Source organism: Zeugodacus cucurbitae, chromosome 2, assembly GCF_028554725.1.
Source record: "Zeugodacus cucurbitae isolate PBARC_wt_2022May chromosome 2, idZeuCucr1.2, whole genome shotgun sequence".
In the NCBI taxonomy this organism is placed as follows: Eukaryota; Metazoa; Arthropoda; class Insecta; order Diptera; family Tephritidae; genus Zeugodacus; species Zeugodacus cucurbitae.
This window is the reverse complement of record NC_071667.1, coordinates 71,743,432-71,759,164: the sequence shown is the minus strand read 5'-3', so window position 1 is coordinate 71,759,164 and position 15,733 is coordinate 71,743,432. Positions and strand designations below refer to the sequence as shown.

The 15,733-nt window shown below is 33.9% G+C and overlaps 2 protein-coding genes across 2 annotated transcripts; one reads left to right on the top strand and one right to left on the bottom strand.

Moving 5' to 3' along the window:
• Positions 1-12,921: 12,921 nt before the first annotated feature.
• Positions 12,922-14,351, top strand: LOC105209167 (beta-1,4-galactosyltransferase 7). The gene is made up of 3 exons (XM_011179431.3): positions 12,922-13,226; positions 13,294-13,885; positions 13,947-14,351. Exons 1-3 carry the CDS (start codon positions 13,130-13,132, stop codon positions 14,194-14,196), a joined length of 939 nt encoding a protein of 312 aa, XP_011177733.1. The 5' UTR covers positions 12,922-13,129; the 3' UTR covers positions 14,197-14,351.
• Positions 14,352-14,507: 156 nt separating this feature from the next.
• On the bottom strand, positions 14,508-15,112 carry LOC105209168 (ER membrane protein complex subunit 6). Its single transcript, XM_011179433.3, has 2 exons — positions 14,883-15,112; positions 14,508-14,821 (listed from the first exon to the last, which is right to left on the bottom strand). Exons 1-2 carry the CDS (start codon positions 15,007-15,009, stop codon positions 14,613-14,615), a joined length of 336 nt encoding a protein of 111 aa, XP_011177735.1. The 5' UTR covers positions 15,010-15,112; the 3' UTR covers positions 14,508-14,612.
• Between the last annotated feature and the right edge of the window lie 621 nt (positions 15,113-15,733).

Genomic DNA, 15,733 nt, shown 5'->3' with positions numbered 1-15,733 from the left:
GCGCTCAATTCACTAACTTGTCGATCAGTTCATGCTGGCCATCTTACAACTTTAACTGATTTTCGTTTCAGATTCTTCATGAGCACGCCATTTGTGTTGAGAGCGGGGCTGGGTAAAGATGCTGTAGTGGAGATTTGTAGTTGCTCATTCTCAAATGATCTTGTTGCACTCAAGAGCGAGAGAAATTTGAGCTCGAAAATGGTCAAATGCAAGTTGTAGGGAATCCCTTCGGTCTCAAGTGAAACGTAGATTTAGAGATGCAATTATTTATTTATAATATTTATTTTAACGCCATATATTCAAATATAATATATATATATATGTATTTTTTACAAAATTTGTTTTTACTTTCAATTCTCCAACGCAACAATGCTCTTCTCTTCGTAATTACATTACAGACTGTGTTGAACTTTGTACTTCCATAATTCGTTTTCATTCTGTAGATTAGCGAAAATTAAAAGTCGTTTTACAAAATAGAAAATATTTTTTGTAATTTCATATAATTTATATAAATTTTAATTAAATGAAACAAAAAATGCCTTAAATTGCCCGAAAGGGCACTCGAAAGGGTTTATATTTATTATTGCAAAGTGCACTTGTCGAATAGAAGCCTGAAGCCACTTAAGTAAGCAAACTAAAAAAAATATATATAAATTGCATGTGAAAAATACTCAACACACAATAAATATTTAATTTTTTATATAATACATTTTTAATACCATTAGCAGAGAGTTTTCTTTTAAATTCGCTAGCGGTCAGTTGGGTTCAATCCATTACAATAAATAAATAAAATAAAATAATATTTAAGCCCGCTAAAGCAGAAGTTGCAACCTTTGCTCGTGCTTTTTGTATTATATGTTGATATTTGCATATGTACGTATATAAATTTATTTAAAAAAAATTAGTAGAGCTTTCTTTTAAAAAGCAATCAAAACAATTTACGTATTCTTGAAAAGGTTGTTGCTCCGATTATAATTTGTACGAAATGTAAAGTTTGTATAAATGTAATGTTATATTGCTGAAACATTTTCTTGCTGTGTAATCATAAAATTGAGATCTGGACATTAAATTAATGCAGATTTGACTTTAAAACAACACTGTTGTGTGGATAATTTGCTTGTTATTGATTGATTTCCTAATTTTCAGTACAAAATAACTTGAGTTGTGCCAACAGGTGGCCTTAAAGGTTTATAACGTTATAATAGATAGAAGAAAGTGAATTTGCTTCAAAATTGGCTTCAATCTTGCCTATTACCTCTTCTTTGTCATTAAATCTCTTTCCAGTGTGCAATGTTTTTAAAATGTGAGAGCAAAAATGTCGCTGGATCAGATACGGAAGATGAGGCCGCTGGAAGTGAGCTGAGTTCTTTATGTGGCATTTAAAAGTTATATTCCGATTTTGAATTTTTTTTTTCAGAAGTGATGCCTCAGCTCAAATACAGTATTTGTGTAAAGTTTTATTTCGCTATGTTCTTAGGTTCTTAATGTATATATTATGAAGTGAAGGAATCAGATGGAATTCAAAATTTAGTTTTATAAAAAGTAGTCGTGGATGTGAACCGATTTCGGTCATTTTTTATCAGTGTCATCAGCGTGCCAAGAAAATAATATATACCGAATTTTAAATCGGTCGAGTAGTTTCTGTGATATGGTTTTTGACCCATAAGTGGGTCCAATTTAAAAAAAAAAAATCTGAATACAGCTTCTTTCTGTCTTTTCTTCGGTAAAATTTAGTGTTTCTGATGTCGTTGTGAGTTAACGCACTTTTAGTTATTTACAACATAACCTTTATATGGGAGAAGGGTGTTGTTATTATCCGATTTCATCTAATTTTTATGGTGTGCAATGGGGTACGTACGGGAAGTGACTGCAGAAAGTTTGGTTTATATAGCTTTATTGGTTTGCCAGATATATACAAAAAACTTATTATTATAATTTCCCAAAAAAATTACATCCAGTTTTGCGCCTTCTTAGTGCAATGCTTTATACTACGTTCGCACCGACATTGAAAACTTCTGGAAAACACAATTTGTGGATTGTGGAACCAAAGTCGTTCTGACCGACATAATGTATTTTCGATGAGTTTTCATTGACAGTTCACAAATTTATTTGTTTGTTTAAATTTTGAGCAACGAGAATGGTAAGTCAAGAAAATGAGAATAAATGATGAAGGTATTGGCTTTGAAAAGCCAGATAAATATCTTGCGCAGCGATGATTCTTCAAGAGAATTGATAGAGACTCTTATTACCCAGCACCTTGGCCTTGCAAAGAAATAGAAGAGTTAAATAAACAAAGTTTAATGCTTATTTGAATGGCTATTTTTTTTGAGCCCGCGTAGCGCACACACCTTATTTTGCCACAATTAAATTAGGAGCGCTTCCTCCCTCTCACCCCACGAATTTCTTTTTTTTACTTTTGTTTTTTCTCCATTCTTTTGAAAATGTAAACAAATATTAACTGAGAATTTGAGGATGGCAAAACATATCTTGCAATTATATTGACTAAGCTAGAGCAGGCATCGATTATAATGAGTGGAATGCATGTTTTCAGCGAAAACTGTGATTTCTATTGAAAGATTTTGCATTGATGAAAACACAAGTTTTAGAACGAAAACCCATTTTTGCTATGAAAACATGTTTTCAATGTCGGTCAGAACATAGTATTAAAACCAAACTTTACATTTATAGGTTTTCTGCCTTCGACATTTTTTTCTTAACAACTTTGTTGCGAGAGTCCCTATTGGCAGAAAACTGGTATATTCGATTTTCACTATTAGTTATTCTTGAGGCGATTTTGAATCTTGATGGTAATAAAATCATTCGTCATAGACAGGAACTTGGAGTTAGGTGGATACATAACCAACTCCTAACCAAGTTCCCAAAGCTTCTGGTGTCACTGTAGAACACAAATCATCTCCGATAAAATCTTCTTGGCCGACAATCATGGATTGTTCGCCAATTCACCGGATCACGCGATTCGACCACGGCTGTTATTACTCGTAATTGATGTTGTTGTAAATTATCGCCTTTTCACCACCAGTAACCATCCGCTTAAGAAATGTATCGATTTTGAAGCGATTGGCAGATAAAATTTTGGTACACGAGACGAAGGCTCAAACAGTACTGAGTCATGCAAGCACACAACTGTCTGATCAGTTATTTAGTACGAAGTAAAAGCGAGATGCGAATTTCTAAAGCCATTTATTGGAAAAGTAATAAATTGCTATTTACTAGATCTGTTAGTGTGTCTTACTTTCTCACTGAATTCGTTTTTAAAGAGTTCTCTAATTTTAAAATCTTTCATTTCAACTTTATTTGGTTTCATGAATTTAAACATATGTATATTTATGTATATTCATCAACTGTGTTCTTTTAACAAGTACATAACATTCTAACTTAGAAAGGTTGATGTTTCATCAACGCCTTTTAATTTGATAGATTGAATGCACTTCATTAATCCCAAAGTAACTATCTCAAATTCTTCTTTACAGCATTTACACTAACTTTAAAACAAATTCTGTACTTCTTCAGCATTTGCTTATATAATTGGGTACTCACAAGTTGTCACAAAGCGTCGTAAAATCATAAAGTTTTAAGTGATTAAATACATAAACAAATGTTCGTATTTTATCAAATTACGTTCTAAAATATATATTTATTAGAATAATTAATGCATATATTTCCAAAACTTCCATTAAGAAAGAACTTCTCAATCAAACAATTGTTGTGTCTTTTACAAATAAGGCCGTCGAATAACGGTTCAAATATAAAATATATTAACCCACCAACACTTCCGAAAACCAGTTTCACCTTTTGGTACCAGTGTAATATTGATTATTCCAAAATTTTCCATAAACGCGCTGTTGAAGATGGCCAAATCGAAACAGGTGGTTTTTGCAAATGCGCCACAACAACCAACGCTGGCGACATTCTGACAAACAAAACATCATAAAACCGATCATCATCGTCAACTGCAACAACTTAGTATGGGCTTAAATAATTTATATTCATAATTTGAACAATCAATTATACAAAGCGCCGCGAAACGCGAGTTACAAATTACAGACCTACTCATTCACCATCTATAAGTGTAAGTGTGTGCGTGTGCTTGCTGGAAATCTTAACCTAGTTAAGTGGCCAATAAGGCAAATAGAGGTGAGAAAACTGAAAACTAATTTTTTATGAATATTTATTACAAGCACACACACCACACACACCAAGTGATAATCGCGACACTAAAATGATAAACGTCAGTTTATGAATGGCTCATTGTTATATATGTGTAAGTGTGTGTGTGTTTGCGCGTGAAGCGAAGGATGCAAATGCGATCTATGCGCGCTATGAACTCGCGAATTGTCGACATTTTGCAAATTTTCTTGGTTTTTTTCATGCAAATCCGCTTTAACAATGCCGTTGGTTGCAGGTGGGAGGCTGCTCCGCTCCAACTTTGCTTTTGTTGTTGTGTTTGTCGAGTAGAAGTTGGCAATTTATTTGCATTTGTTCGCAAAACACACACACACACATTCATCATTCGATTGCATATTTGGCGATTTGTTTAAGCATATTAATTTGTCGGCAATACAAAAAAAATCATGCATATTTATGCGCAGGAGTGTTCATGTATATGTATAGGGTGGTTCTTATGCGTTGATGTAAAAAAATTGGTATAAATTAGCAAGTTAAAAAAAAATTTTTAAGATTTTTAAGGTAAAAAAAAATCTTAAACTTCCAAGCTTCTTATAATATTGCGTTCGATTTGAAGATTTCTTGTATTCAAATCTTTAAGAAAATAGGATTTTTATAAAAAAAACTAGCTGATCCCACAGACGTTGCCCTTTGTGAAATTATTTGTTTTGAAAAGGAAAGAAAGTTGAATTTAGATTGTATTGAAAAGCATTTATTTTCGATTTTTCTACATTTTTTTTCAATGTAACGCAGCTTGATAAACAACATTTTTTGTTTTCTGTTCCGTTGCGTAAATGTACAGAGAAGATGGTTGGTTTTTCAACCCGTGAACACTCCACATATATGTAGCTGTCCGTATGAAAAACATGGCATTTCCAGATTTATGCCACACATTTCCAGCAACTGTCTGTGTGACCTGTTGATTGACATGGCAAATGCAAGTTTCAGTGGAAACTAATACGTTTGAACTGAAATGGCAAAGCGTTGGAACTCAGAGGAATTGGTGGAATCAAGCATTCTGCCCCTTGTAAGTCGCTTTCAAAATTCTTGCAACTATCACATTATTCGATAGCTGCGTCACAATCAGGGTTCAATTACACAGTTTCGACATAATTACAGAATAATGACGAATCCAACTTTAAGATGTAAATGATGCGGCGGCATGTCAAGCAAATCCAAAAAATTTAGAAATTCAACACACAAATCTCCCTGAATTTTACTTGAATCGTATAGATTAAGTCATCAACATCGGTATTTTTGACAGCTAAAATAGCGCGTGCACTCAACCAATCGTAGTTACTTATAATTTTGGCCAATGTGAATTGACAAATGCCAGGTGGAATTGATATCAAACCATTGAAAAAATCAACCGGAATTTGTCAGTTTACAATTTTTAACAGTTCTTCTGTGGTTTTATCCTGTTGCAGGAACACTCGCATATTAATGGTCAATCATATGGTTTTCACGTACCGCCACAAATACTATGACTTGAGACATTCAATTCATCCGCCGCTGTTGATTTTGGAATAACAGGAAGTATTTGTCGAAAATCGCCAGCTAACGGTATCATTGCACAACCAAAGCGACGATTATTATTCCACAGATCTTTCAATGTTCTGTCTAAAGAATTGCACTTATCTCATATTGTTGCCAAAATCAATATTATCTGTTCCGCCGTTGTTGTCAACTTAAATATAATTCTTTTATTATTATCTTTCTAGCAAATGTTCAATATTTGTTTACTTTATCCCTGTACTTCCACGGATATTTCAATACTAAAAAAAATAAGGAAAGGATAAGTTTGGGTGCAACAGAGCATTTTATACTCTCGCAATTTCTTTCTATAGTTTTATTAAGATATCACACAATTTGACCCATATATTCGACATAAAATCCAATAGAATAACGAAAATCATCATATATAGTATATAATACAACTCTAACAAATAATTTCGACCAAATTAGTTATCACAAAAACGGTACTCACGGACTTTTTTTTAGATCATTAAAAGAGAAATAATTCTTTCATACATAACTTTTGTGTATCTTGAACCGCTTTCGCAGCGCAACGAACGGAAGCCCTCAAAGATAAATAATTTCCCCCGTTTTTAACACATTTACCACTGTTTCTTCGCTCTATCGTTATTGGTCGCAGCGTGATGCTGATTATAGCCTATAACCCTCCTCGATAAATGGACTATCCAACACAAAAAGAATTATTGAATTCGAACCAGTAGTTTCGGAGATTAGCGCGTTCAAACAAACAAACAAACAAACTCTTCAGCTTTATAATATTAGTATAGATGAACTGAAATGAACTGCTTTATTATCAAATATTGATCAGAAATATATATAGATATGGCAATTCTTCCTCCTCTTTAATGCCATTGGTATGGTATGATTTGTCACTACGGCTTCGCTTCATATCTCCACCAATTTGAGCCAAATTTTGATGACCCGTGCAGCATCTCGGCTGGAATTTCTGATATAGTGGACTGAATGTTGTCTGCGAGCTCCTCGAGCAATGCGTTGTTGATTACTGTAGATCTTTGATTTAACATACCCTCAGAGAAAATAATTTAGAGGTGTTAAATCGCATGAACTTGGCGGCCATTTTACTGGCAATTTCTCGAAATTAACGAGTTGCCAAACTTTGCACGTAATCTGTCCATATTTAGGTGTGAAACTTGAGGTGGCGCACTGTCTTTTTGGAAATAGAGATTGTCCGCGTCGATTTAATCAAGTTCCGGGAAATAATGTCGGCTCGCTATTGTTGATAACGGCATTTTCGCCCTAATTTCGAAAAAAATAAGGTCCAATAATGCCGCCAAAACACAATTCGCTTCCAAACGGTAAATTTTTGGGGATGCAATTCCGTTTCTTAAACCACCCGAGGATTGGACTCGCCTCAATAGCGGCAATTTTTTGGCAAAGACATTAAGTCAGAAATGGGCCTCATCTGAGAAGATGATTTTTCGATGATAATCGTCGTTGGTTTCCATCATTTCCAGCGTCCAACACAATGACATGATGAAATGGCACACCTTATCAGAATTTTACACAATTATGGTCCATAGTAAACTCGCCAATCTATCAGCCTAATTAACATCACCAAGAATGTGTATAACTCATCTAGCATATTTCAAGCGGAAGTACTAGATATAGAGAAGGCCTCTGGAAGGTAGTGGTCTGAACCAATACGAGGAAATAGAGGAATTTAATATTTACATAGGCAATCAGGTGGCATTGGCGTCGCCAAAAATTAATTCGAGCGTAGTCAACAACTTCAGGAAGGCTTTGAGCTCACTGGCAGAAAAACTACACCTGTCCATAATATGCTTCTTCAGGAAGAATCCGAAGCGGAGCAAATACCACGCCCGTCAGGCAATATCAAGCGACATCTCCACACACAGTATGAACAGATTGCTTGAGGAAGATGAAAAAAGATAACCAATGGCAAAATAAAAAATAAGAATTGACCCAAATATGACAGGACAAGAACCAAAGATCTATTAAATAGATCAAGAAAAAGAATATATAGACTTACAGCTACCATAACGCATAGCGTGGCATTGGCCGTTTGGAGAACATGCGGTGAAAATGGGTCTGCACTTTATCGATCTCTAATGGATGTCCACAAAGAGTATTTCAGAAATAAGTAGTTTCTAAACTTTCTCTTTCTAGAATATAGTACATATAAATATCTTAACATCACTGTCACTGAATGTACGCTAAAATGGTAACGACACTTTCTTGGGATGATTTGGATTTCCAATAATCAGCAGATTCGTTAGTTAAGCCTGTCATTGAAGTCAAAATTCATCAAAAAAATATTTTTTGGATTACTCGGCTGAAAATATATATCTAGATATGTAGAACAGTGGTATGATATTGACATTCAAGAACTGTCACTTTCATAATTTTGTAAAAAGCTTACTTTAGAACCACCCTTTATATGAATTATATGCATGGTGGGTATTGCCTAAATTTGAAGTGCCATCGAATTAGGTATTTTATTCATTCCATTTCATTTTACATTCGATTACTCTTTGTGCTGCTTATATACATACATACATATATGGTACATACATGCATACATATTAATGCATATGCATACATACATACATTCATATATGTACGTACACGTGCATAAATTTCGCTAGGTGCCGGCAAAGTTCAAGGTTAAGCAAAATTAGGTTGTTTAACTACGACGTGTAGACGAATTAAGACACTATGCCAAATATGTGAAACCCGTGTGCATTAATGAGCATCCGATTAGCGATTAACGCACACATATATACATATATACATACATATAAATGCAGGTGAGCAGCTGTATGTACATTTGTTGGGTATGTAATATGCAAAAATGACTTATATGTATGAAGGAGTGAATTATTAATTTTCGGAAATATGCAAAAGAAAAATTTGAAAAAGAATTAAAAAAAAATTATAAAAATTATAAAAAAATTAAATAAGGCTAAAGTGCAACAAGTGCAACAATGATTAGGCATTTTGCCATAACCTAAATATTTCGCAATGAAAAATTTATGAAAAATCTGAGACAACACAGCACACAGCAGCCACCATATCCACACATACATACTTTGGAATACACATATATATATATATATATATACATGTAAATATATATATATACACATGTACTAATGACGCGGTCGGCCGCTTAAATTGTGCAACAACAAATGCAACATAGTATACAACCACTCGAAATCTTGATGGGCCGATCGCACAAACTCCTAACTCCGATAGAGTGGGCTCGAAAATCGGTTGAATCCGTTGAGTTGAGCGCACAAGTGCGCATGTGTGTGCTCAGCTGCTGACTGTTGCAGAAAAAATCTATGAAATATGAAAATGATTGATAGATTATGACGGCGAAAAACTTTAACTTTACAAAGCATTTGCTGTTGTTGTTTTTATTCTTGATTTTCTACTATTGAAGTACTTGGCGGTTTGGCAAATTCATTGTGCAGCCGCTCTAGAGCGGGCCAGTGCGCTTTTTGCTGCACAAATTAAAATGTAATCATATTTTACTAGTCATTGTCGTCGTAAATAACTAACACGAAGCACAAAGCAACAAATAATGCCGTTGAGTTTACAAAGCGATTAAGGGTTAGCACTCGTGTATCCCCTTGGAGCATTCTACGACTTGTAGACACACTTAAAAATCGGTGGAATGGGGTTTTTTATGGCAAATAGTGGTTTTATACTATGTTGAGTTCACGAAATGAGTGATTTTCCGTTGTTGGTGTGCAATGCTAGTTTATTAGATGATCGGTCAGTGAGGGAGAAAACAATAGTCCAGCTCGAGCAAAATTTTTTTGGTGGGGAAATTACTCATAATAATGGGTTATTAGATGTCAGTAACAGGTTCTACACTTATTGAAATTACGATTTAGAAAATCCATCTTCCACCCACTACTAAATTAAACGTTCTGTAACTGTCTAGTGAGGACAGGCTAAATTCGTGTGAAATCTATATGAGTTAGAGGCTTGATAGATGGATAGTGCGAAAATATTTACACTGAGTATTATTAGGAAAAATATTTCCATACAGACCCTGGAGCGGGGGAAAATTTTGACTATTTGGATGTAGTAAAAAGTCACACGGCGTCACATCTTGAATTTTTGACAGTTGGACTTTCCAAAACTACGAATTTTTTAAATTCTCGTTATTTTTTGAACACACCTCTCCTATACTTTAGGTTGCATATATGTATTGTTTTTTTAATTTTATTTATATTAAATCTATATTTTATAGCAATTTATGCCCGTTGGCTGTTTCGGAAGCGCAAATGTGTTTCCTATAAGTTCAAACAATTTAATTGCACACTTTTCTTTAACAAAATCCAAAAAAAATTTTAAGGTCACGGCTTGAATTGGAGATCATGTTGTTGTTGTACAATGCGCGTCAATTATTTAATTTCAGACATACGTCAGCAACATACGCATTAAATAAACATGATAGTGTACATGGTAATCATACATGGAACCAGTTTTTACTGCAAAAACTGTACGAAATATATTTTAAAGTCACGATTGCATCTCAAGCTTAGCACAAAGCTAAATCTTATGCTAATATGGATATCCCCTGATTTACAAAAAACCGTAATGATGATTACATAATTTAACAACAACTAAAATGTGTGTAAAAAAATAAAAAAATAAGTGTTGTTCTAAATCACATTAAGATTCGAATGCTATAAAACATGATTATGCGCAAAGAAACATATGTTTTTGCATGCAGTTAATGATATTTGAGACTACTTTTTCCAGAGGCTACGAAATCGTCAATAACTGGTAAGAAAAACTGTTAAAATGCATGTGTATGAGTCAACAATAATTAAAAAAGCATTATAAATTGCGACGCCAACAACTTTATTATGTATGATTTCGAGTTCCAAACCTCTACCTGGCTATCCTAACGGCACGGATTTCCATAATCCGTCAGAAATAAATCTAAATTCGTCCCACAATATAGCCTTTTCCAGTAGAGAGGAGTGTTATAGGGGCGAGTTTGACAAAAATACAGTGATAAGTATATATACAGTTGGATCCAAACTAGAGGTGAAGGTGTCTTTTCAAAAAAAAATTAGACATCAAAATCGCCTTTCGACTTCCAGATCATTGCAGTGTCTTTCAAGCATAAATTACTGCAATCAAATAAGGCCTACTACCTTAAACATAGAGGTTGCTTGAAAACACTAAAGTCCCTTAGAGTCTCATCGAAGATAGTCAAAGATAGCCCTGAGCTATTAATGGAACTATTTAACTATGTATTTCACGATAACCTGCAGGATACAGTGACATTCCAAGAAACTGTGAACTAGCCAGACTACCACCTTGCAAAAACATTGCGATAAAGAGGGAATATACTTGTCTCTGGAGACTTGTAGATATTTGATCTTGGTGTAAATACTCCTTGACTTGCTCAACAAGCAGGGAAATGTGGATTGAATGGATTAGGGGCCGCACATCACTTTTATTGAAATATAAAAGAAACCTAAGAACTCTAGTAGGAGAGTTAACAAGTCACTGTTTGATTGGTAGGTATGCCAGAAGGCTGGGGATACCATATATTACAGAAGCTGCTAAGAAGTGGAGGAGGAGGAGACTGTAAAAAATCTTGTCTACTTATAAAACTTTTTAAATTGAACAACTTTATCGAGAACAGAGGATGGTTTAGAGAAACCATGGTAGGGATTCTAGTCTCGGTGGAGTCACCATGGGCCTCCTAAAGGTCTATGTGTGACACCTACTTTACCTACCTACCTAAAGCTCATACTCTTTATAAATTTTCGAAGCTCCATTAAATCTTAATCAAATCTAATATAAATAATTATAGTGAGAACAAAACAACACAAACTGTCAAACTTTCACAAACAATGTCATCTGAGCGTTCATCACTATTTCTATTGTACAAATTTTCGTACAAACATAAAGACACAAAGAAAGTCTTTCAAAGTTTAATAACTCCCCAATCAAAGAACTCATGAAACGATTGCATTCTTTACATTTTTTTTATCCTCGAGAAAAACATTTGACTCGGACGAGATTTTGTCTCACGATCTGTCCGGACTTTGGAGTCTTACAAAATCTTTATATTATTTTGCAATAAAATCTCTTATAATCTTTGGCTATAATCCATGGAAAATTTCTATAATTCTTTATAAATTATAGGGCGATCTATAATAGTACTTTAATATTACGTCTCATACAGAATTAAACAACAAAAGCATTAATTAAAGAAGGATGCGCTTCACGAAGAATAGTATTATTTCTGTTTGCCCAGTTTTTAATTAGTATTTCCGCGCAACTAAGCTATTAATGCTTCCTATCGCATCTTTCTAGATCTTTGAGCAATTCCAGGTGTAATCTTTCCGCATAACAGCTAATAAAGTTATATCATATGTAAGCAAATTATAACCTAAATGGTGATTACATGAGCCGTTAATTCACTAGTATGGTGTTAATTAAATTACCTGTTTTATTACAAATACAGTAAACTCTGTAATAACGGCGCTTAAGCGTTTATTAGAACTTATATGCTTTAAACCACTGAAGTTTACGTATTACCTCGACATTCTTGCGGACCCAAGAACAATTGAAGAGTCTGGACAGTTTTCAATAGGGCTGGTAGCAGCACATTGTCTTTATTTTAGAAATGATCAACAATTTGGAACACCAAACGAGCTATATCTAAATTAATTTTCATAATTTCTCTCGAAACATTGCATATAAAACGCCAACCAAGAAGTTCCTAAACTTGGAATTTGTTAAATTTGTGAAATACTATATTATAAACATAGAATTTATCAGATCCATATAGGTTCGATCCATCGTTTCGCTCCTAAAACCTTGATCAACCTTAGTCTTCTACCAGAAAGGTCTGAATACATCGGCTGTAAGATCAAATATTCTTTGAAAAACATTTTATCCTAAGAACGATCTTAATACTAACTCTTCAAATATATAAAAATCTCAAGTCTAAATATATTTTCTTGCATCGCCTATCACACACTTGAATGAGTTTGAAGCAATACAATCCAAATGTCTAACTGCCAAACAATGATTTCTAAAAATAAATTAAAATTAATTTTCTTTCATATTCAAATATTTACAAAACGCTACCATGAAATCCCACATAATCCAAATAATTTGTGAAAAATCATTTCATAAACAAACCTAACCAAACTAACTGGCAACGCTTCAACAGCAATCAGCTGGCACAAAATAATTAATTTTAACCTCTATTCACAAATTGTTATAAATAAACTTTAGCTATTAGAAGTAAACGTTGCACGTAATTTATACTATAAACGTAATAAATATTAAGAAAACCTTTGGTTATCACTAAGAATGCTAGTGAATAAGACCAAAGGGTGTTTTAAGCAATAACGAGTGGTGTAAAAATAAATACACAATGCTAGCAATAGGAACTATCAACTGGCTGTTTGTGTGTGGACTGGCGTTCTGTTTAGGAGGAATAGTGGTATTGAGTTTCATGCCTTTAGGATCAGGTAAAGATACTACATTACAGAACATATGTGTATATGTGATCTGAGCAAAAATGTTTCACTTTCATAGATTGCATTTGTCCACTGAGTCGCGGGCAAAAGAAGGCCAGTTCCGAATTGTATAATGTGCATGCTGAGTTGGATGCAACAGAACTGAAAGCGGAGCACAAGTTGGCTGTGCTAGTGCCATTTCGTGATCGTTTCGAAGAGTTACTGCAATTTGTGCCACACATGACAAAGTTCCTCAATCGTCAAGGAGTAACTCACAAAATATTTCTACTTAATCAAGTAGACCGGTATCGCTTTAATCGTGCATCACTTATAAATGTTGGTTTTCGTTTTACCAGTGGAGTGTACGACTATATTGCCATGCATGATGTGGACTTATTGCCAATGAACGATGCATTGCTCTATAAATTTCCCAGCGAAGCAGGTCCACATCATATAGCGGCACCTGAATTGCATCCCAAGTATCACTACGAAACCTTTGTAGGCGGTATTTTGTTGGTGCGCTGTGAACACTTCAAACAAGTGAATGGTATGTCGAATAAATACTGGGGTTGGGGTTTGGAAGATGACGAATTCTATGTACGTATTAGAGACGCTGGTTTAAGAGTGACGCGACCAGAGAATATTCATACTGGAGTCAATGATACATTTAGGTAGTGTTTTTCACAAATGCTTTTAGCAAACATTAAATTAACAAACTTCATTTGTTTACAGCCATATACATAACCGCTATCACCGTAAGCGCGATACACAGAAGTGTTTTAATCAAAAAGAAGTTACACGTAAACGTGATCGACAAACAGGTCTGAATACGTTAGACTATAAAATACTGAAAGTCCATGAAATGTCTATCGATGGCATCTCGATAACGGTTTTAAATATTTTACTCGAATGTGACATTAAAGAAACACCGTGGTGTGATTGTTCTGGTAATGCCGCTGCGGCTTCGGCTGTGTCTACATGATTGTTTTTGGGTCAATCAACTGTGCTATAAACTCGTAATAAAGTTGTCATCTCTCATTTTGTATGAATTTATTTTAAATTTTAATGTACTTTATAGTTCCTTAGTTTAATAAAAAAGTGGCTTATACCAGAGTTCGCAATAATGCTAGTTCAATACATGGATATAGATTTTTATTTATACACACCGCCGGAGTGTAAAGTTTAAAACGATGGAAATTTCATATAAAACAGATATTGAACGCCTGTCTACTGGGGTCTATCATTTCTATTACGACCCTATAGTACACTTTACGCATTAAAAAAACTTACATATTTTGATATACACACACATAGTTTGTATTTCTTTAATTTTAAATGCCCTAAATGGTACCTTAGTTCAATATAAAAGTTATATGCATTTACACCATAAATCCTATTTTAATAAACATGCACCATGCCGTAGAGAAACGTCCAAAAGAGCACGTACGTACACAAGCCACCCATGAAATTGTTGGTCAGCAAACTCTGGCGATTGATGAAAAATTTACGCCACTGTGTGCCTGACTTTGCCAAAACCAGCAACCACAACACGAATACTGATAAGAAGTAAAACAAAAAGCCAAGTAATCCATTCAGTCCCAAAATACCTGCAATTTAGATTTGTTTTCAAAAAATACATAGAAATTAATTTAATAAATTGACGCTCACCCGCAGCACAACCAGACAGTGCAGCCATTGAAGTACGGCAATATTCCACCGCAGAAATATTACCACGTATAGCTGCCTCGCTATAGGCGACAATCTCACCAGCTTTTGTTGTTAATTTGCCACTCATATTTGCAAAAATTATTATTTTATTTTGTAGAAAGAAATGCAATTCGTCTGCAGTACTGCCGTGTTAATTTGTTAATTGAAGAAGTGGAATGTCAATGCACAGCTGTTCTCATTTTAATCGATATGAAAGTTATCGAGTAGTATTATAGGTGACGGATTAGAAAGAATGAAAGTTTTTCAAACTCTCTAACAATGTGTTTCAACAAATAATGTTCATATAAATACTGAAATATTTATTGTTGTTGTGAAATTGCAATTATTGTTGTATGCTTCATTATGTCTTAAATTAATACATTCGTTGAATTGCTTTTGTGCTCAATAAACACAGCAGGCTATTAACACTGTGCAGTGAGTTATCGATTCTGGAATGACATTGGAATAATTTTTACATACATACATACGCTTGTATTTCATTCAACTTAAAATTGATTTCAAATTGGATTTCTTTCTTGTAAATATTTAAACATTTGTGTTATTTCAGTTTTTTAAAGTAATTGAAAGACTAAAAGTGCATAACAAGAGTAATATTTTTAAATGTGTTCTATGAGCGTACTTAATATTTTCAAACTGATCGGAATTCTCTGAAGATTTCAATTATATTATATAGCTTATAAGTTTAACGTTCTTTTATTTATTTGTTATATTTACATAAAACATGGTTATATTTAACACATAAGATTCGTTAGATAGGTTCGTTAGGAAAATTTATTAATTTCATCTGTCTA

Bases quoted from the DNA above. Each gene is read 5' to 3' on its own strand.
- LOC105209167 (XM_011179431.3), top strand. From the start codon at position 13,130: ATGCTAGCAATAGGAACTATCAACTGGCTGTTTGTGTGTGGACTGGCG. The intron at 13,227-13,293 runs GTAAAGATACTA...TCACTTTCATAG, and splicing joins TTTCATGCCTTTAGGATCAG to ATTGCATTTGTCCACTGAGT. The intron at 13,886-13,946 runs GTAGTGTTTTTC...ATTTGTTTACAG, and splicing joins GGAGTCAATGATACATTTAG to CCATATACATAACCGCTATC.
- LOC105209168 (XM_011179433.3), bottom strand. From the start codon at position 15,009: ATGAGTGGCAAATTAACAACAAAAGCTGGTGAGATTGTCGCCTATAGC. The intron at 14,822-14,882 runs GTGAGCGTCAAT...TCTAAATTGCAG, and splicing joins ACTGTCTGGTTGTGCTGCGG to GTATTTTGGGACTGAATGGA.